The 23,465-nt window shown below is 38.8% G+C and overlaps 2 protein-coding genes across 5 annotated transcripts in view; one reads left to right on the forward strand and one right to left on the reverse strand.

Moving 5' to 3' along the window:
• sclt1 (sodium channel and clathrin linker 1) overlaps positions 1-2,587 on the reverse strand; it is a 25,204-nt gene extending 22,617 nt beyond the window's left edge. Inside the window, exons 1-6 of the mRNA XM_034202429.1 lie at positions 2,427-2,587; positions 2,096-2,143; positions 1,233-1,300; positions 1,086-1,138; positions 906-978; positions 138-193 (exon numbers count right to left, since the gene is read on the reverse strand). Of these exons, the coding sequence (XP_034058320.1) occupies positions 138-193; positions 906-978; positions 1,086-1,138; positions 1,233-1,300; positions 2,096-2,143; positions 2,427-2,439 (311 nt within the window). The 5' untranslated portion in view covers positions 2,440-2,587. The remainder of the gene's footprint in view (positions 1-137; positions 194-905; positions 979-1,085; positions 1,139-1,232; positions 1,301-2,095; positions 2,144-2,426) is intronic.
• On the forward strand, positions 2,581-7,574 carry cunh4orf33 (chromosome unknown C4orf33 homolog). Of its 4 annotated transcripts, none has more exons than XM_034202431.1 (6): positions 2,581-2,776; positions 3,274-3,458; positions 4,958-5,018; positions 5,103-5,154; positions 5,244-5,443; positions 6,926-7,574. In XM_034202431.1, the coding sequence occupies exons 1-6, from the start codon at positions 2,748-2,750 to the stop codon at positions 7,020-7,022; spliced, it is 624 nt and encodes a 207-aa protein (XP_034058322.1). In that variant the 5' UTR covers positions 2,581-2,747; the 3' UTR covers positions 7,023-7,574. The 4 variants fall into 4 exon arrangements, with proteins under 4 accessions (XP_034058322.1, XP_034058324.1, XP_034058323.1 ...); XM_034202433.1 differs by having other exon boundaries at positions 2,583-2,882; XM_034202432.1 differs by having other exon boundaries at positions 2,583-2,784.
• The last annotated feature ends 15,891 nt before the right edge of the window (positions 7,575-23,465 follow it).

The raw sequence follows: 23,465 nt of genomic DNA on the forward strand, positions 1-23,465 counted from the left end.
GTGGGACACAATCACTCAATGTTTATTAATGAACTCTTCAAAAACAAATAAATAATACAAGCATCTGATGTTCTTTAAAAACATATCAAATGTCAGAAAAGAGGTTGCTGGTTAACACCAGTAGAATTCTTATTTACCTTTCATTCTCCTTGACAACCCTCTCCAACTTCACTTTCACGTCTGTCACCAGCCCCTGTTGATTATAGAAAGTAGAAAAACACAGTGAAAACGTAGATTTCTTTTTTACTTAAGAAGGAAAACACACTGGAGAACCTCTTTCTTGATTGACAGGTTTCCATGGTACCATCATTTACAAAATGAACATCATGCTTTATTGAAGAATTAAAAAAGTTGGGTCATTTTTGCTTATACATCTACAAAAACGGACGTGTCTCCTGCTGTCCATTTTTAAGGAATGCTTAATAACGCACTACTGTATTGACAAACCTCTCAACTTCACTTTGACATTTGTCATTAGTTCTTGTTGATTTAAACAATAGACAAACACGTATTGTTATGGAATAGTTAAGAAACCTTATGCATATTCTATTTAAGGAGGCACCCTCTTTTCTGACTGACAGGTCGCTGTCATATCATAATTTACTAAACGAACATCAGGACATATCGAAAATTCTAGAGACCATAAACTCATTAAGAACTGTTTACTGAGGGTTTTTCTTTAGGGGGGCAAACAGCTTATAATTGATCAGATTTAGACTTAGAGAGAAGGGCGTTTAATTCATTATTCCCAGACAGTTTTCTACTACTTAACTTCCAATAATGTATGTATACATCCCTTAGTGTGTATCTATATATCTAAGTCCAGATAAAGTCCAGATATTGAATGTTTGTGAAGTTTAATTGAACTGTCCAAACTGAATTTTTGTCTAATTTGTTTGTATTACCTCGTATCTCTGCAGCTTTTCTGTCATTTCCTCCATGTGCAGATCATACTCAGCTATCAAAGGAGCCATTATACTGTAACACAGAAACAAGATCCGTCACTTTTGTACATATATATGATATGATTCTCACCAGTGCAATCATATCAACAGAAGATGGTTGTCCTTTTTACTAGGCCTGACCTTCTATCTGCCATCCAAGGTTTGGGAGCCTCGGCCCGTCTAGCATCTTCAACCTGATGATGAAGATTAAAGACGGAGGAGGTTAGAATGAGCAACAAATAATGGTTGACAGATGAGATGTATATTAACAGATGTTGTTGTTTTTACCTGAGCTGATGTAGATTGAGTACCATGCTCATACTGATACTGGCTTAGAGCAGAGTTTAATCTGTGGACTGATACAAGAAAACAGTCATACACATGTTGCTTAATTATTAGACGCCATGTTCCCCGCCCAACTGGACTATTTATGGAAAATGCAAATCATCACAAACGGGATCCTATTATTAAGCCAATTATAAAAAAGCTCCCAGGTGCTGAAAGAGCAGCCACTTTGCTTTGACAGCTCCATTCAATTCATATGTATTTGCACGTGTGTATTTTGGGCCAAGTCCTTTTTTAATGTGCATTCAAATGACTCATACAGATTCTTGATGTATAACAGCTATTTTGTTATATTGTAATGAACTAAAAACACATGATATGGCTGAACAATACATTAAATATGATCGAAAATCGAAATATTGACTGTTGCAATATACAATTCTCACACAACTCAATATCTGCTAAAGACTCTGTATGTCTGGTTTATTTTGAGCATTTTGTCTTTAATTTTAGACTTTAAATATACTAAGAGCCTTCAGCATTGCATTCCAAAAATCATGTCAGTTTGAGTATTGATTTAGGATTAAAGACCATGTCATCATAATTCAAGCAGATTATTGATGAACAACAGCAATACGGATGTAGATCTATTATTTTCTTTTATTTGAATGATCTCAAACACATGTGTTCTACAGTGTGCTGTTGGTTTCAGTAGACAAAATAGAACATATGGAGAAGTCACCATGGTGTATTAGGAATGAACGGTCTGTTATTATTCTCCATCGGAATACTTGGGCTAAACCTTTCTATAAAAATGATTTTTTTCTGATACACAAAATAGTATGTCTTCCCTGGTTTGTCCTTACCTTGATCCCGTAAAAACTTAACTTCAGCTTCCATGTTGAAGGTGCAGTCTAGATAGAAGCAACACAACGATAACGTTAGCAATTTAAAAAACCCACTAACGTAACATTTAGATTGTAAACTTAACTGTGTCAAAAGCACAAGCCCTGCTCTAACGACCTTAAAAAAAGCTGCTGAATCATAAATTAGCTTGCGTCACCTGTTGTTGCCTAGTGCAGCTAGCGCTAAATGCCTCAATCTCAGCTAACTTAGCTAGCTAACTAAACCCTCTTGACTGTTACATAAAGTGGCTATCATGTAACACAAACAATTCTAGAGAAAGGCAACACTTACGGGTTGTATACATGTATTATTTGACGTTTACATTTAGCATACGACGCTATACTGGTGTTTTTTTACATAGTTTTCGGTTGCCCCGTCTGTTTTGAAGCAAACAAATAACAACCAATGGCAGTGAAGATGTGCACCGCATAATTGCTCCGTCGAAACAGGAAAGGGAAAAGGTTCCGCTCTATGTCGGGAAGCGTCAGACGGATATATTTTTGAAGGATGTGTTGATTCAATCAATTAATATCGTTTAGTTTCGGTGCTAGTGTTATACATATGACGTTTTTCAAGAAGAAACATGTTATGTTCTTACCCTGACGTGTTAGCATGCTTCGTATTGATACAACAATAAACAGGTTAACAGGTTAGCTCTCAGTCACATGATTTGCTAACACAATAGGAGTTATGGTAAAGTTACTGGATATGTGTTGGTAAACGTAATTTGGATAATGTGTTGATCTGGTAAGACCTTCGACCACATCTTGGACACCATTAAGGTTCATTTGGATAGTTCTCAGTTTTCAATATCAGGAAGTATATTTGTACCATCTTAATAAGTTATTGAGTAACAGCACTGTATTTGTCATTTACCTAATTTGATAACAAACTGTTTGAATAGCAGAACGGGGTGTGCATTAAGACTTGATATGCCCAACTGTAGCACAGTTGAGAGCATTTTACCAGTGAGTCTTTGCAGCAGTGACAACATGGGTGTCGCTCATGGATTACAGTTTCTGACACTTATCCAGTTTGTACTATGCTGTAATTCTCTGTAAGTTTTGTAACATTTGTATGCACTGTGTCACATATCAGATTCTTATTCTGATTGATTTTTCTTTTTCAATCCTTTTAGGAAAATGCAGTATTTGATCGAGCACACCTGGGATAGCAATCCTGTGAATCATGACCCTATCAGGATCAATTTCTCTCCTGGGCAAGGAGGGCTGAAGATAGAGATGTTTGGTCCCTTCTTCAACGACCCAGTAGGTCCTGCGAGCCCCCCCAGCCAGCCCTTCCCTGGACTCTGGAATTATGAAGGTACGTAGAAAAGTAAAGCAAAGTTAGTGCTGCATCATGTATGTCTGCTACTGCAATACGCAGCTTCCTGAACATTCACCCTGAGCAAATATGTCTGTAGAAGGACAATTTATTTGACAATCTATGATACATTTATAGAAAATGCAAAAGTCACAAATTGGTACAGATGGAGTTACCTATTTACCATAGTTATATTAATTTAATTTAATTGAAATGTAATAATCATGGTGGAACCTGTCTTTTTGAATGTATCGATCATTAAATGAATAGGCCAACATTTTAGGCGCTCCAATGTTTACCCATTTGATATCTGTCCATACAACATGACACTGCAGACAGTAAGCTTGGTTAAGTTAATCTCCATAATCTACCTGCAAACTCCTCAAAATCTAATTTACATTTCTAGTATTGTTTGTTTAATCTGTATAGAAACCAAAGTGTTATAACTACAAGTTGTGGTTTACCCTTTTACCCATGGCTTAGCAATACATAGATATGGATCGATGTATAGATTCATCAGATCATTAATGCAAAGGGGAAAACATCAATATGATCATTTTTAGACAAGCCATTTTTTTTGGAAAATCCTATGGCATCTCTGTCTCACCATTTCCATCCAAGAGGACTAATTATAAAATCTTAATTTTTTTCTTTTTGTTGGCTGAATTCAATTATACTGATATTTTTTAATTGAAATCACATCGTGGCAGACTTTGCGATATCAGCAATATGGAATCATTGTCCAAAGAGTCAATATATTATTTTATTGTGATGAAACTTGTGATTTAGCCTCCCAAGTTATTATACTAAGCTACAGTAACCAGTCTTGAGCCTCAGCATCATATTGAATGGACAAATATAAAGTTGTTTATTTTCGCTCAATAAACTAAAACAAAAAGTGTTTATTAATCCAGTCTGTTGTTTTGAATCAAACGTAACCTAAAAAACTGGAAAAAAATTGCAATAGCTGTAACAGATTGCAATATGTTGTACAAGTGTTGCTTTCATGGTTCCAAAACCCCAACAGTTTGTCTTATCATAACTTGTTATCACAGTCATGATTTAAGGATTTAGTCTCTATGTGTGATGCAATTTTAGGCGAATAGAAAAGCTGAGATATAATCATGAACATATTACAATGATGTTGTAGAGATGAGAGACGAGCTCTGTTTATGAGGCCCTAATAGTGATTGTATTATCATTATTATGGTGACACAGCAATTAAACTTTGTAATGAGGTTGAGTAATAACAATCCTATCTAATTGACCTAAGTAAGTTCGATTTCCGGTTAATGAGCCCCACATATTTGACCTCATTAATGCTACTTATTAGATTTGAAACCATTGCCATTATAATCTAGATAATGAGCATGCTACGAGGTGAGCTGGTCTTCGTATCTTTTTTAAATGTTTGTACATAATATTATTAGGCTGACTCAAAATAAATCACTGAAATTATTTAATTATACTTGATTAACTACTCTTCTTCCTCTTATCAGTTGTGGAGTGCTTCTTCCTCGATAGCACTACAGTAAATTACCTTGAAGTGGAGTTTTGTCCGTAAGTATTTAGCTAATTTCTAACAACCACATGACCATACGTTTTTAGATATTCTTTAAACAATCTGTTTTATTTTTATTTTAGACATGGACAGCAACTGATATTGTTGCTGTCAGGAGTTGGCCAAGCATTCCAGGTAGGCAAACATTGAGGGAGTGGTTGATAAGGGGCAGCGGTGCTTTGAGTCAAGTATTTATTCTATTTGTCTCGATATTCTTCCTCAAGCAACAACTTCCCATGGTGTTTAATGCCACGATCAAAGGGGACAGATGGATGGGGGAGGCTCTCCTCCCTTGGTCGTACTTGCCCCCCAATATCAACAAGATGAACTCCTACGCTATCCATGGCTCAGGTGAGGGGCGCACATATGAGGCTCTCTACCCCATCCCCAAGGAGGACATAGTGGAAGGCCAAAAACCCAACTTGTGAGTATTCAAACTCCTATGAGGTCATCTAAACTTAGATTTGTTTATGTCCAGCAATTTAGTATTTCACTTTCATGAAGTTTGGGAAGATTCATGAAAAAGTGGTCAAAAATAAGCTCCAAAAACATCGGATTCTAAATGGCAACTCCATGGCGTCTTTTGGTAGACCTTCACAGAAATTATCCCATCTATCTACCTTTACACCCAAATTGTAAGTGTCAAGACCCATCAAAGATAACCCTGGTGATGTCATGTATTCCTACAGCTTAAAGAAATATGATTTAAGATTGTTTTAATGCCACTCAAAAAAAAGAAAGTGATGATTATTTAATTGTATTGGAACACCATTAACTTTCCTTTCAAGGCAGAATGCAGGTTGCAAAAGACCTTTCTGATTGATCCTATCACTCTTTTAAGTCCAATTTTTCTACTCTCCGAAATCTGCAGGACCTTCATGTGACTTGCACATGGTAAAGAAACAAAATGTATAGTAGTTGTTCCCATTTGTTTTTGAAATTTAACAGTGCAATGTCAGTACAGAAACTATTAATTTAACGTATTCTATTAATACCGATTGAGGCCTTGTTTTATATTAATAAACTCAATGCCATTTTATACTTTTTAAACATTCCTCAGCATTCCTTGTCATAAGCAGTACTTTGTTTTAGTTTTTTCTCGAGTTCTTAAGACCTTCCTTCAGAGGCAAGAGGGAGAGTTTACAGCTGTTTTTTATAGGCAGAATTATAAACTTAATTTCATATAGATAAATTAGCCGATAGCCTCTCGAATCTTTTTACTTTATTTAAAGCATAGCATAAAGTACAGGCCAACTTGCATTTTTTTATTTGCTATGAGCCAACACCTTGCTAGGTAATTAAACTTTAAACAAGTATAGCTCTCTGAGAGCACAGGTCCTTTTAGAGACCAATGTTGCATTCACATACTTTTGTATGATTGTCCCTTTTCCAAATTTAGGGAGTCATTTGTCCAATTTCAGTGTGTTCCTAAAATGGAAAGAACATTGACGCTTAAATAAATATTTGCTGTTTTCTATTGCTTCAAACCATATGAGTGTAATTTGCCACAACTCAGCTAGTGATACCAAAACTTTGGGAGATTTTCCATTGTGGTTACGACATACATTTTCTTAGTCAGGAACTAATTTATCGAGTATTCCAACAGCACCTGAATTCAGCACAAATGTCCTATCCGCAATGTTTACGAAAGTGAAAAATGATTTGTATATCTGCGCCATGGTTAGGATCCAATCCAACATTTAATAAGTTCTTCCTATGCCCATGTTACACTCTTCCACCAAATTAGGCCAGTAGTTTTTCCATAATTCTGCTGTCTGACAGACATGCCTAGCGGAAAACATGACCTCTTAGGTAATGTGATGTGCAGTATATTTGTGTATGAATGTGTAAATGTGTATGTGAGAGTTGTGTGCATTCTATATTAAATTCTCTCTCTGTATCCTAGCCACCGCCTGGAGTATTTCCAAAATTTCCGCCTCCAAAGCATCATGGGAGAAGGTTGGGTCCAGCCAGATTCTGATCTGTGGATTGGAAAGCCATGAGCTCTTAAAAAAACACTCCTCTCTCTTGCACACAAACACACACACACAAACACACTACGGCGGCAGGCCCATATTACAAACACTCATTGACGGGGAACAAAGGCCAATCAATCTTTATTAGTTAATGATGCCAAACGATATGACGCAAAATATGTTATCAGCCTGTCAGGGTGTATTAGCCTTCACACACCTCGGTAGGTACAAGCACACAGTCACGTACATATCCCAAGGTATTGGGCGTCAGCTTAATTTGCTTCGGCAGAGTGCGACCTGCACCACTTAAACTGTGGATGGTGCGAAGGCTCGCTTTGACATTCAGCTCCTGTGTAGCCTGTGCCTTTCACTCCAGTGAAGTAAACCACAACAGGTTCTTGTGATTCCTTGCCCTGACTGCTAACGGACACACACAAACAAATCATACAAACAGTGAGGTCAAAATGTCTTTGTTAAAGCTTTTGAATCAGTGCTTTATTGTATAAGGATCATTTTGCATTCCAATTGCATTAACCTTTAATGAGTTGCATTTGCAATTAAACATTTTTACATCTGCTGGTGAAGTGCATTGTCTTTTTTTCCTTTTACTGTATGATTAATTTTGCCGCTTTAATTGTATCTGAAGTGTCATCACGTTTCAATATGCGCTATCACACCGGAGTACTTTTCCCAAGATGAGTGCAAACCACACCCCGTAAAACCCCATTTTATTTGCTCGCATTAGCATCATTAGCATCATTAGCATTAGCCCAGCGCACCAACGGAGTGAGACTAATTTATGGCAACACAAAAGAAAACATGGGAGCGGTGGACTGATGAGGAGGTGTCGGCGCTTCTGGCGATTTACTTGGAAGACGCTACCCAGCAGCTTCTACTGAAGCCAGTCCTCAACCTCGGGGGACTCCGTGACTTCGGGTGGCAGTATACGCCGTGAAGTTGTTTGCGGCCTGCCAGTAAACCCAAAGCTGAAGAAGAAGTGATGTCAGCGGCTTCATTTGCGTAATCCTCCCTCGGGGACTTATTCCGGTGAGAACGCGATCTACTAGGACAGTTCCAGGGACTAAAGAGTTCGGGGGGACTAAGTAACGCAAAGTACACAAGAAGACACTCATCACGAGGTCACAATATCAATTGATCCAGCAGAGCAATAGCCTATAGGCAAAACACAGAAGATCAACAAAATATGACATAAAATGAATTTACCATGCTGAAGTAGATGGTCAACTTCCTTCATTTTCTTTCCGTTTTACTGATTTTAATCGCCATAAGATGCTCTCTCTCGTCTCCTCTTCACATCTAAACTTTTCGCGACACACATACTTACAGCCAATCAGCTCTCTGAATTATGAGATGACGTTTGGTGGGTATGGCAGCACAGTGCCCCTATGGTGATTATTTTGTTGCCGCACAAATTGAATAGAAAAATACTCTGAGCGTGCGCAGTGTAGTTTTTACAGTACACGTTCATTTTAACAGCAGAGAGAGGGGCATGCCCCACATTGCTCAACACGGCTCAATAGGCAAACTGTAGACACTAATTAGACCAACACAGACTAAAACAGCAATGTACATAATAATCAGATGATTAAACATGATTTAAAAAATATATTTTAACATGTATTTATTTTGCATATCTTGGGAATTATTATTTGCATTACTTTCTGCTGACACTAGGTGGGGCTCTGCCCCTAATGACGAGTTGCCACTGCCAATGAACAATCTTTTTCTATACCAAACCAAGTAGTATTGTTGCCATTTGGGGGAAAATGCATTAAAGAAAGACACCAAGGGGTCTTTATCAAAGATTTGACGTATGGTCTCAATGACATCATGGATGATGTACCTGAAGAGTTGTGAAGCTCACGAAGAGGGCTCTAAACCATCTAACTTCCGGCTAATCCAAAAATGGATGTCATCTAAGTAATTGAGGTAAGACGAAACAGTGAAGACAGCTAGCCAATAGCCTCCAACCCAGTCTCACGGCATTTCGTGTTATAGTCACAACATTTCATCTATTGATTCGTGTTCACCAACACGATTTCCCCCTTTTTATCATGTCACACAGAACGATTTTAAAAGCAATGTATTTCGATTGGTAGTATGTGTTGTGCCTGCACCACGTCTTTTTGTCGGGTCTTGGAAGACCAGAAGCTGTTTGGTTCATAAAAACATGTTCTATTTTAAATTCTATAATGTCGGACTTTTTTGCCATCCGTGAGGAAAATAAATGGGGCTCAGAGCCTCAGAATATTGAAATCGGTATTTTTTCAATCTTTTTTTCCTTCTAATTTGTTATTCTTCTCTAAATAACACACTGTTATTTACTCAACAATAACACACAATTATCCTTGTTTTGTCTTATCTTTTTTGCCGTCCGTCAGGAACTGAATTTCAAAATAAAGTCACCGGAAACAGACATTTCGATACACACCCACTGAACTGATTACCCAAGATGCTCAGCTATGATTGAAGCTCAGTGATTGGATGTTTTAGCCGCAATGCACGTTGGGATATGGTGTTTATGCGATATGAAATCAGAAAACATTTAACAAAAAGAAAATAATACTTTAATCCGAGTGTGCTTGTTTTTCTCTTTGGAAGTCATCACATAACGGCATTGTAATACACCGTTCGGCTGCATTAAATATTACACATCTGCCGTAGTTCTTTATTTATAGAGCCCTGATGAGAAGACTTCTGGACAAACTGGAAGAACTGCCACCGAAACTGATTACGTGACGTGAAACATAAATATATCAGCAACCACCTAGTGGTTAAAGCACGTTATTGCATTTTTTTGTTGAATATGTTATATGTGATTAAATGAAAAGCACGTTATTGCATTTTTTTGTTGAATATGTTATATTTGATGAAATAGCCTCCAATAAAACATATTAAGAGTACATAAAGTAGAAGGTCAATGATATACATTGTGACGAAGGTAACTTTGTCACTGATGGCTTCGGGCCTTGCATATGTGCACATGTTTATATTATTGATTGATGTAGTGTTTATTGTATTTTATTTTGAAATGTGTTCCCCTTTCCCATGTCTGTTGCCATTGATTGTGTGCACCTGGTGCTCTGTGGTGTCTCCTCCCCCCTCACCTGTGTCCTGTTGGGTTGATTGGGTTGGGCATTTAGGCTCTGGGGTTTTGCTGTTTGGGAGAGAGTGTGTGTGAGATCCTTGTGGCTGTGGTCAGGGAGAAACGGCAGGATTGAGGCTGTGTGTCATGTGTTCCTGACTTAATAAATGCCCACACCGGGTTGTATTTTGGACGTTCTGCCTCTGCCTCCTTGCTTGGTCGGGCCGCTCAATTGTCAGCTTCACAGAAATATAGAATATAAAAAATCAAGAAGATTCATTAATTATATGTTTTAAATTTGATAACACCAATGTGTTTCCTATCCCCTAAACCTCCAGGGATGTACACAGTTTAATACTGGCAACTTCTGATTATGGGAAATACGAAAACGTCTTTTAAAACTAGAATTCCCAGTAGAGACGTGTTGTGAAACACAATTAGCCAGCATAGTTCTGGGGGGGGGGGGTTGGGCTGGACCCGTTCGAGTCCTATTTTGGCAACACACTCTCACTCCCTAAATGTCCTGGAGCGACGCTTGGTCAGGGTCCCGTGGCGTGCAGCTGAGACGCGCCGAGGCTCCTTCAGCTTCATAAACGGACGCAAAGAGCTTTCAACTGATTGCAATGTATTCCCATCGGCGGCGGTATTTGACGCTCATGGAAGCACTGCATCGGTCCCTGTCGGCGGCTGTTAAAGGCAATATGAGCGTCCATTCCCATTGGATAACGGAGAATTGTACATCCGGAAGTAAGTATTCTCCTTACTGTCGATTGATTTGACAGTGATATCTCCACTACTCATCAACTCAAAAACACTATATTATCCTTGTTAATTAAACGACATTGATAGGTTTAAATTGTGTACAATGCTTTTGTGTTTTTCCCCTTCAATTCTGAGAAACAACTTGTTTTCTCTGAAATGTTGAGCGCCAATGAGACTACACCCACAATCCCCAGCTATTGTTGTGACGACACTTGTCCGCTTTGCGACAAACCTCGTGATAAGTCAACAAGCTCTGTGATTGGATGAAACATAAATTCATACAAAAAAAATCCAACCCTGTCTCCTAAAAATTACAGTCCCACAGAACTACACTGCATTCTCAATTACGTTTAGCTAGAAACGTATTTTCTCCCACGTTAGGTTTGTTATGAACGTAACTTAAATACGTTTATTTTCTACATATCTGTCATTTATTGTTGTCTTGCTTATAATAATGATAATAGTCATTTATAAATATCATTTAGAGCACACATTTGAAATCGAGAATCGGGCTCGATAGGCTATATCAGGGGTGCCCAACCTTTTTTGAACCGAGAGCTACTTTTAAAGTTGCCAGTCTGCCGAGATCTACCAGTCCAAATAGAGAGGCGTAGCCATTACTGACAGCCTACTACCAGGTGAATACACACTTCCACTTGTATAAAACTGACCTTTGTACGATTAATACTTCATAAAATACTGCAGATCCTTTATCTTACCTATTTCTAATCTACACACATACAAGTATTTAACTGAAGTTACACAACAGTGTTGTTGATACAGAGTTGGAGTTTATTCACACGTCACACTACAGTGGGTAATGTTTTCAAGAAACATTGAACAGTGCTGCCACATATGACACAGGGAAAAAGAAAAGACTCTGAACCCTTTCTTTGCCATTATATAAAAATAGTGTTGCTACAAAAGTATAAATTACACTTACTAATAAGACAACTCAGATCTGAAGCTACACAGGAATCTGCTGCCAAAGTGCAATAAAAAAGACACAATTAATAGAATCAAACCCTTTTTTTGTTGCATTTTAGTAGAATATAAAAATAAATGCCTTTAAAAAATAGGATGCAAGCAACACTAGTTTCTTAACCTGAATTGATAATAGACTATAATCAATTTAAACAGAACAGATCTTAATGTTTGCATTCTTATACCATTTTGTACAATAATTATAATGAATAAGTTCAAACAAACTAAAACTTACAGCTGATTAATAACGGTATCCAACTTGAGTTTTTATTATGTCAAAAACCTGTTGAAATGCTAGTTATTTTTACTGTCCCCAAAAAGCGCATCGGCAGCCTCCAGCAATGCTTCTTTCACAACTTCGCCGTCTTTGAAAGACTTCATGTGTTTCGCAAGAACGTGACTGACACGATAAGATGCTCTGGTAGCAGCCTTGCTCTTGTTGTTGGGCCTGGTGAAAATGGACTGCTGTGCATTTAGCTGTCCTTTCAGGCCCCTCCCCTTTTGGGAGCGTAGGGCAGAATTAGGAGGGAATTCCGTCTCGTAGCGTTTGTGCACTGTTTTGAAATGCCGCTCCTAAATTACCCTTCTTCGATAAAGCCATGCTCGCATTGCAGATGAGACAGATGGACTTTGAATTGGAATAGATACAAAAATAATCATCCTCCCACTCGGAGTGAAAATCATATATTTTTGGCTTTTTTGCTTCTGCTATAATTGCGGTCTTGTGTGTGTGCGGACTGTCACTCCTGTTGACACGGACAACATCAGCGAACTAGTGCAGTGTGCACTGCCCACCAGCCACGCCCCGACACATGGGGTCACGCCGGCCAATCACAAAGCTGTGATGCGTTCAAGTGCATTTTTCTGGCACAGGACGATTATTTTATAGGACATTAACGATAAAAGCGAATATTGTTGTTCTATTTTTAGACACATCTCGCGATCGACTGGGAATCTCCCCGCGATCGACTGGGAATCTCCCCGCGATCGACCGGTCGATCGCGATCGACTGGTTGGGCACCCCTGGGCTATATGGTTAAATTAAAAATCAGTAGGTGAGGCTGTAATTTCGCCAGCTGTTACTCATTGATATCCGAAAAAAAATTCAGAGTTTAGGATGGCCGAATACACTACACTACCCATAATCCCCAGCTATCGTTTGGGACTACAGTCCCGTTGACAAACCCCGTGATTAATCTTCAAGCTCAGGGATTGGATGTTGGAGTGGCAGTGCGCCAAGGTTACTCCGAGCGTCAAGCTCTTTGAAATGGAACGAAACCACGGCAGACTATTCTAAACTGGACTCGAACGCCCCCCCCCAGAACTACACATGCTGGCTATTGTGTTTCGCAACATGTTCTCTACGGCAGGGAGGGGTTCCCAACCTTTATTGTGCCAAGGACCGGCAGATACATAAAAAAAAAATCGCGGACCTGTTGTCAATTTTAACTGATTTTAATATTTACTCACCACCAGCAGGTAGCAACAGAGGCTAATTGTATGTAACAGCCTGAACAAATACTAGAACAATATGCATCCAAAACATATTAACAACGTTTTTTGGTTTTTCGGTAAAACGGAAAACCAAAAAAACCGACGTTATTCAGTTTTTAAACCAAAACGGGAAAACAGATAAATCAACGTTTTGGTTTTGTTTGTATGATTTACGGATAATCCAGTGAATTCTGGGAAAACGAGGAGAAGGCGCATTATGAAGGAGGTGTCCGGTCGCCAGGGTGTGTGTGTGTGTGTGTGTGTGTGTGTGTGTGTGTGTGTGTGTGTCATTATTTTCAGAAGATATTATGATAGTGACGTTTGTTCCGGTGCACGTCCGACAGCATTTAGCACTACATCGAGATTAAGATTAAACTAATTTATTTTGGGAACACCCACATATAGGCTACCTATGGAGTTAGCCAGATGTGTGTAAATTACTGTTCATGGTCATTTGAAAACAAATGCCGGTGTCGGACAGACACAAACACACCGAACACACAGAGCTGAGCTGAGCAGAGCACATATACACACACACATCATGCGCCTTGGTGACCGGACATCTCCTTCATACAACTAATAAAAGGGGGAGTAATCAGGCAGTTCGATGTGTATAGAGATGTGTGTAGATGAGTTGTGTGTGGTTAACACGTAGCAGCCTGCAGTCACTCGCCGTTCTGATGAAGGTAAACACAGTTCATCCCCCCTCATTTAGACATATATCAAAGTGTCCCACTTACCTTTTTACCTACTTTGAAATCACAGGGCCTCTGATCCCCAACACAAACCGGCGCACACACATGATGATGATTTGGACAGTTTGCTAATCTGCGTCTCCTCTCCATGACCCTGCCAATCTTCCCCCTCTCGCTCGCCCCTGCTTCAGCCCCTTGTTCAGCCCCTTGTTCAGCCTGTGTATTTATCAGAGGCTCCTCTCGGATCACTGGCTGGCAAACTGCTTCTCCTGACCAGGAGACGGGGGGCTGATTGATTTCCATGTTGGATGTGTTGCTCTTCGCTGTGGCAGCCCCAAAGCCCATATTGAGCCCTATCACTTTTAATTGGCGTTCTTGCCTTTGAAATGCGTGCAGTGATTAGGTCTATAGAGCCCACTGCTTAAGCCCCCTCCTTATAATCGCCTGCGGTGCTATGCCACCACACTGCATACTATTCACATGCACACATGGAGTTTGCACATTGTATAACCACAATGCAACATGGCCCTTCAACTAATAAACTTTGGACCTAAAAATACGGTTCTGGGAAGATTAAAACAAAATCGTGGTCTTCGTAAAACGCTTTGATGAATGACTACCCACACCCACCTGTGCGCAGGCAGAGGATGTGTGTCCCCACTAAGGTTTAAACTCAGTTCTCTCTAATTAGTGTGAAAAGATGAGAGGGGAGAGCAGAACAGGTAGCTGCCTCTCCTCTACCGCCAAAGCCCCAGCAGACCTGCGCTGTCTTATCCCCGTCAGAAAAAAGAGACCAGCCTGCTCTGAAACATTCAACATCAGCTTAAGGGGTGATTCTGCGTGTCAGAAACTTTCTGGTGATCACCCTAGACCTGGTTCCCTTTTTTTTTTCAAGAGCCATGGGTCTCATTTCTGGAAGTTTAAAGAGCATTTGAGGGTATGCACAAGGATACAGTTATGATGAAAAATAGAACGGGAGGGAAAAGGGGAGTGATCTCTGAACATGAAAAGAGGGAGATATTGAAAAAGTAGAAACGGAAATGTCTAGATTCAGGGATTCCGTGAATGATAGATTGGCATTTTGGGGGCCAACGCCAAACACGGTTTAAGATTGAAGAAAGAGATAGAACTTATCAACACTGTGCAGTACACAATCCTAGTATGGCTGGCTTCCAATATACCACATCACACAAACAGAAGCAAACTTTGATCAGCCTTCATGTGGAACTTTATCGTACTAAATCACCAAAGTGCCAATCAGGCTATAGTCAGTATACTGCTGTTTTGAACCCTCTATTTGCCATTGTGGATTTTTGAAACCAGAAGTTACCTTTTTTTTTTTGCCTCCGAAATGTTTCAAATTAACTTTTATAAAAGTATTCACCCCCTAAAAGACATTAGGAAAAGTTAAAGGCACTTTGGCTTCACTTTGAACACTCTAGGGGTTGATATTCAGCAAAGGAAGAGTACTTTTCTCATAGACTTCTATACAATCGCACTACTTTTTGCATTCAGTGGATTCACCCCCTGATGGCCATTAGACAAAGATTACAGGCACTTTGGCTTCCCTTTTAACACAGAAGGGTTGCCATTAATCCAAGGTTAAACTTGAGGCAACGTTATCTCCAACCTATACTCTAAAAACAAATGCCTTGGCTCAACAAAGAAAATCAACACAACAGTTTGCATCGATGTTTATTGAGTTAAGACAACTTCTAATGAAATTGTCTTAAAGCAACAACGTTATTTGAGTTAGGGGAGAAGGCTTTTCCTCTACAATCAGAGGTATTTTTAATTACCACTTACTTAATAATTGGTAGCATAAACACAAGTTTTGAAGTTGATTACTCCAAAAATTAAGTTGTTCCAACTAGTTTTACCGTATGATTTAAAAGGAATTTTAAGTTGTATGTACTTAATTGCCATCATTGTGAACACACGTTTTTAAGTTGACAACCATTTATAAATTAAGTTGGTCCAAATATATTGTATTCAATAGCTTTTTTTCTTAGCTTTTTCATGTTTTTGCCTTTAAAGAAAGAAATTAATTGATTCCCCAACAAAAATATGAGGCAATGCACTTTTTATTTTGAACTGCAGTTGTTTATTTCAACACATGATATTTCAATCAGGAGATAATTCATTTAGTTTGAACATTTATTGACACATGCCATATGATAAGGTGTATGAACACCTGAAATCACAGCTGACTGCAGGAGAGAGGAGAACCATTCTATAGTTTGGCTGCAGCACGGTGATTGGCTGCTGGAGAATGAGGTGAAATGTAATAGGTTAAAGAGAACGCCTGTGATGAGCTGATTATATGCAGCTGCGGAGTGAATGTATATACACCCAGTCTTCCTGAAAGAACTTGCGCTGAGCTTCATTTCAATCTTGAAAAAAAAGATAAATAACACAAATTTAAATTTCCCCACAAATAATAAATAAACTCATTAGCCATATTACCATGGGAAATGGGGACACAGCCAATAAATGCTGCCATCACAACGAAGTTAGAGGCCTTTGCATATTTAAAACCAGTGCCAAATCTGTAAAATCTGTAAAGTTGTTTTAAAACTACAGAAACAAACTCTCAATGGCCACCAACCTGCAGATCATACACATCCATTTTACAAAAGATGTAACAAAGATGTTTACACTGCCGACAGTCATTATTTCAAACGGTATGAACACATTTAATGCAGAATGCTTGCTCATTCATTTGTTTGCCTCGACCACGACGGTTGCCATCGTATGGTCAGATCCTGGGGTGGACCGGTCACTGATGAAGGCGATATTCATGTCCTTTTGAAGCACATTAAATAATAGGTTAGCGCATAAGAGATAATGAATTAGGTAATTGCATACTTTTTAAACTGTCACTCTTAGCGAATTGAGAGCCATTATTACCAGCTGCTAAAGCAACGCTGGTATTGTTTTCACCTATTGAGTCTGCATGTGTGTGTCGTCATGGCAACGTGGTCCTGAAGACACACAGAGGTGCTTTTGAGTACTTTGCCTAGTGTTTAAATGCATGTGGACAGATGTTGTCAATCACAATCGTGCAAGTGTTAGCGTACCTTGTCATCTTTTTAGCAGGTTCCATACAATATTTGAACTGGTTAAGTGAAGAGCAGAAGCCACTTTTCAAATGTTACACTATCCTTTTCCCATGCCATTGCTCTCAACACCTATCCATGCTGAACGTTGCTAAGATATTATTGATTGGGGTGTGGCCAAAAGTGCAATATGCTTCAAAGTGTAACTGACAGAGAGCAGTGCTTTTGTCCTGTGTTTTTACACTCTGCCCGTGGATTTTATTTTATTTCAAGATGTTTAATTACGTCGCTAATCTCCTTGAAAAGGTCCTCTTCCTTTTCTCCAAGGTACATGACAAGGCAGCGGATGGCTAGTTCTCTGCGTACTTCAATTGTATTGTGCTATTTTTGAAAAAGGAAAAAAAGAGAAATGACCTAAATGAATATATTCTGAATGGGTGACTGCCAACAACTTGCATTTCAATGACAACTCTAAATAACGATCCTACCTCAAGAAGCATGTCCTTGATCTGCTTCACCGAGATTAATTTTTAATAAAGAGAGATATCACAAAGTAACCAAAGTATTTTTACTCTCACAGTAGCCTCTACTACTTTGTATCCTCTCACAGAACTGTTCACAGTTCAAAGGCTGCTCATTTTGGTCAAACAGCAATTTGCTATCTACTGTATTTGAATGACAAAAGATGACACTCACCTTAAAATGTCCTTTGTATATTTCTATTTGTCTTAACTGTCCCGGCATGTTAAGTGGGAGTGGACTTGAAACCTTTAACTCACGGTGTAGAACAATTAAGTTATCAAGCCAACTGCATTACTTACTACAACTTGAATTTAGTTTTAAGTCAATTAACGCAGAAATCAGAGTTCAAATTACACACAATATTAAGTTGATGTAATTACCAACATTATTACGTCAGCACAACTTATAAATGAATGTTTGCAACTTAAAATGTTTATCTAAATCAATTAACTCACATTTTTATCTTGCAACCATGCATTTAATTAAGTGGAGGTGAAAGGTCGCCTGAATTCGTTTTTAGAGTGTATGTTCTATTAAACCACTTATACTGTATGTATAAATATGTTTAAAATAAAGACAGTTAAAAGGCATTCCGGTGTTTCCTCAGAGCAAGCAAATGCTTATTAAGTCTGTCTAATTATTGTCCAACAAGTACATCATTATTGAGAGGGCTTCAGGGGTTAAGGATGGGGAGAGTGGTGCTGGGCACAAAAAATAATATGGACCCAAACTCTTCTAGTGTGTTTATGTGTGAGTGTGTGTGTGAATGCGTGATGACCCAGGTACTAATTACAGTTGAAGCCTGCTAGATTTTCGGCTATGATGGCGGCACGGGTAGAATGTGGGATGAAGCTGTAAGAGGTTGAGTTGAAAAAAAGAGATGCAGAGCCAAGCGAATGCCAGTGACATTAATGAGGGCCAGACAAGTTATTCTACTCCTCAAAAACACACTACAGTGAGCAAGAGAGAGAAAGGAGAACAGAGGTGTTTCATTACAGAAGAATGCTTGACAATCATTTGCAAATTTAAGCAAGTAAAGGTATTTTTTCCTAGACATCCATGGATATTTTTCAGGGCAACATGAAGACAAATTACAGACACAAACAGGAACAGAAAGCACAATCTACTCCAACCAGATATACAGAAATTGCCATTTATGAATGATTGCTAATATATGCATTAATGTTTTCCAGTCAGTGTTAGTAATAAACAATTACTTTTGCTTTATTTAGGCACGTACACAATACACATGGTTATGTACGTACACACACGGACATATAAAGACTGCTTAATTTATTTGTCACAACAGGGAATGGGATTCATACATTATCATCGCATAAACATTAGGAACAAATGATATCAGTAAGAGGGGAAAGGTAAATTAAGCTTTCTTTGTTATCAACAGAGAATATAAATCACGAGTGTTTGCCTAATTGATTCCATTACATTCCCACCTGCCTGCTGACTCTCTCATCCACCCGTACATTGTATCTTCATTTTAAGCTAGATGGATGAAAGGGGTTGTTATTGGATGTGAAGCCAGCTAAATTTCAACTTTCTACCGTGCACATTAATTGCCAATTAGATGTGACACACAATTAGTATAGGGAATATTATTCTTGTCCAATAAACTCACAAAGAGGCCAACTTTTAGACGCAGAACTTTGGGGAGATTCACTCGCTTTAAAAAAAAAGAAGCAAATAGACTGCATTACGCCAGAAGGTAATTTATGTGCAGCCTGATATCACTGCTCGTATGTGAGCAAGTTCACTAACTCTTAATTGGGAAATAAATCACACCGTTGCCATGGAAACCAACTACTAAAAAAAAGGAGTAATGGCAAAATGAGAGGATGCTTATAGTGGTCCGGGTACGTTGAGGCAATGTGTGTGTATGTGTGTATCCACTCATGCATGTGTCTTCACCCCCTCCAGCTCATTACCACAGAACCTTGTTAGTATAGCTGCTGCTATATACTGTACATGGCACACCGTTTCATTTCATTAGCTCTTGTTTTGTCCGTATTGCTCACGCAGAGGGAAGAGCTGCAGGCTTGCTCATTTAAAACACTGACAAATGTTGAAATAACAATGTACTTAATCGCAAACAGTGAACCAAAAAAAGAATTACATCATTCAGTGTCACAGACTACAAATCATTTTCTTCCGTTGAAATTATTTTGCTTTCTATTTTTTTCTACTATGAAGATCACTATGTGGTGCATTACGAAGGCATTAGTGGTGGATATATATGACTTATAATCAGAGATGGGTCGTTACTAAAAAAAAGTAATATATTATATTACATATTACTTTTAAAAAAAAGCAATATATTACATTACTTCGTTACTCTCTAGATAAAGTAACTCGTTACTTTACTCGTAGGGCCGGCCCGCCCCTACAGGCAGATCACGCAGACTGCGGCGCACCTACAGTGTGCGCGCCACAGTTTTGCCTCTGCGAGACTCCACTTGCACCCCCAATTACTATTGCATTAAGGAAGACAACACAAGTCTTTCTTTTTATATGCTCTAAAATAGGCTACCAGCCACACAACAAGCTCACAGTCTGTGAAACGTCAAGACACTAATTAATTAAACCAGTTCAAGACGCATTATTCTTATCATTCTTTATGAGCGCATAACGGTAAGGTAGGCTATCTAATTACTTATTTATTTAGTATTCCATAACTTAGTAACAGAGATGGTCAAACTAAAGTGGTAGAGACATGGCAGAATTCCTACAATGAAGCGGGGCATTGAACGGTTCACCCGTGAGAGGGCGATCAACAAAAGAGAGCGAGCGGCCCGTTGAGGGAGTTTACAGATGAAAAGACTCAGCCATGTTTATGCAGCACTGCTGCACGTGGAGATGTGGTCTCGCAAATCGCGCAGATTACATAGGCCTACATGTATATAAACCGATATAAACCTGCGGCGGAAACCCCTCTTGTCTGTCAGTGAGTGTGATTATTTTATACAAGTAACGAAGTAACGCGTGTCGGGGCAATGTTAGTAACTGTAGTGTGATTACTGAATTATAAAAGTAACGCGTTACACTACTCCGTTACCAACAGCAATATTATTATTACAGTAATGCGTTACACCCAACTCTGCTTATAATACATTCTGATTTTCTTATGGATGCTCTTTACCAGTGGTGTAATGTACAGTGACTACGTTTATTTACTCAAATACTGTATTTACTCAAATACAGTACTGCATACAAAATATAAATTGACACAAATCATAATCATTTATAGGTTAAGCTACACAGTAGAGTAATTCAAATAAACCCCACCTTTACCTAGAGCAACACTTAAAAGATGAACACATAAATGCACCAATAATCTTAGTAAAATAACTTTACATTTTATGGAGCATAAAATGGCTATTTTGCATAACAAGTATTTATACACTATAGAATTGCACATTTTAGTTATAACCTAGGTGTACGAGGTTGCTTTTAATGTCACACATTATGCTTTAAACACCTCAACAGATAAGGACTTATAGAATGCTTAGTGATTATTTTATGTTTTAAGTCAATTTAAGTACATATTAATTAATCTATAATAATAAATGCTCTTTCATAATTGTTCATTGTTGGAGTTAAAGGTGGGGTATGTAAGTTTGAGACTATTATTGCATAGCATTGTTGAAGTGTGTGCATGTGAATATGCAGTAGGTAGTCATAATGTTTAATGATATGCCCCATCAGTCAAAAAATGTCACATGATTTCTCCCATTCACAATATCACTCACTATAGGCAAAGAAAAACGTCCTCAATATGAGTGAAAGAGCATTCATTAGACACACAAATCATTATAAGTCTATGACTGATGTTATAGTGGATCAGAAAGCATTATGTGAGTGCAGTCAATTTAGATGACTTTTATAGTCCCAAAATGCAGTATAGATGTGAAATTCATAGAAGGTATTACTAAAACTTGCTGCTACAATCTTCTTCTGGGCCCTGTCCTCTTCTCCTTCAGCTCGTAAAATGGATGGAGGCAGAAAGGGCATTAGCCGATGAATGGGTAGACTGGCCAAACACAATCTGGCCCACTTCAGTAGACAATTTAATATGGACTTGCCCATGGTTTCTGTTACCCCGCCACTAAATCTCACTTTGACTTGCCATGATGGATACAGATCTAACACATCAAAATGTGTGTGTGTGTGTGTGTGTGTGTGTGTGTGTGTGTGTGTGTGTGTGTGTGTGTGTGTGTGTGTGTGTGTGTGTGTGTGTGTGTGTGTGTGTGTGTGTGTGTGTGTGTGTGTGTGTGTGTGTGTGTGTGTGTGTGTTGAGTAGGCATGATGGATACGACAGACGATGGGCAAACAGATGAGCTGTGAGCGGCAGGAGTGATAATTATAGTATTTATCTGGGTTAGGTGTCATGGCTGCCTGTGTTGCATTATGAACAGATAAAAGGCTGAAATGACTTGCAATGCATTCCATCAATTCAACACCTGCAGCTCACTCTTGAAAAGGAGCAGACCATGCAGGAGAGAGATGAAGTGCATAATTTAAGGAAGACTTCTGTGGCCCTATGCTGATTATAGAATTCTATTTCACTATAAAGATCTATGCGGAGAGTACTATAAATGAACAGGAAGTCAACCCAGGTGAAAACATAATTTATTCTGGCCTGCCAAAAAAGCGTATTAACGTATTAAAGCAATAATATTATACACAAGAAATGGACCCTGTAGACTGCAGATAACCTCCAGGTATGTACCTCCCAAATAAAGCAGAGTTAAAACACAGTAAATTGTCCCGCCAGGCACCCTTACAATTAAGATGATAATAGAACTGGGGATTTATTATTATTTGCACGCCTTTAGTGGATTTTAACATATGGTGTATGGAATGAATCTACTGATGCTCTGGTTTAAAATGAAACAGACCATGAGAAGAAGTAAGATGGCTTTGGCTCCTGGGTTAGTTGTTGTTCACTCTCACCCCCTAGGGCCATGAAGAGGATGGAGTTGGCAGTCGATGATAGTAAGATGGTTTGTTCCAAAAATTGCGATCACTGCAACACAGTCTGAGTGAGCACAAATCATATTAAAGGGGCCCTATAATGCTAATTTCCAGGTACATATTTGTATTTTGTGCCTCTAGTCTACAGTGACATGTTTACATGCTTTATTGTTCAAAAAGTGCTTTATTTTTTCTCATACTGCCTGCCTCTTTCCACACTCTGTTTGAAACCAGGGCCGTTCTGTTTTGATTGGTCGACTCTTAGAGATGTCCCGACCCTTGGCCTATCACATACAAGTGCTAGCTAAAAGAAGGGGGATTCTATAGTGATGTCACAAGGGCTGTCCCGGGCTCCGGATATTCGGTAGTAATCAGCAGCAAATATTCGAATATTCGGCGCGTGCAAGCGGGGTAATAATCAGCAGCGAATATTTTCCAAGCAAAGTAAGTGCACGTTTTTATCTTCATCATGGCAACTGGACAACAGCTAAGCTAAGCTACTACTTATAGCATTCAGGTGACTCTTTATAGTTGTTGTGCCACCGTGGTAGGCCAGTTTCATATTGCATATTTGGCACACTGCCTTCGTCTTATCGTCGTCGAATTTAAAATTGTCCCACACAGCTGAAGTCTTCGGCATTTTGTTTTCAGGTGTGTGAAGCGAAGTGAAGCGTGACGTTCGCGTTTGTGACGCTGTGAGTGAAAGTGATGTCAGGCACCCAAGCTGAGATTGTATATATTTCCGCATTTTAACAGTGCAATTCAAAAGTATAAATATAGTATAAGAATGTGGCAATTCGCCTTTATTGATAGCATACATTTAGGAAAAAAAAGAAGAATATCCGAATAACGAAATTGA

The sequence above is a fragment of the Gymnodraco acuticeps genome, unplaced genomic scaffold (genome assembly GCF_902827175.1).
Source record: "Gymnodraco acuticeps unplaced genomic scaffold, fGymAcu1.1, whole genome shotgun sequence".
Classification (NCBI taxonomy): domain Eukaryota; kingdom Metazoa; phylum Chordata; class Actinopteri; order Perciformes; family Bathydraconidae; genus Gymnodraco; species Gymnodraco acuticeps.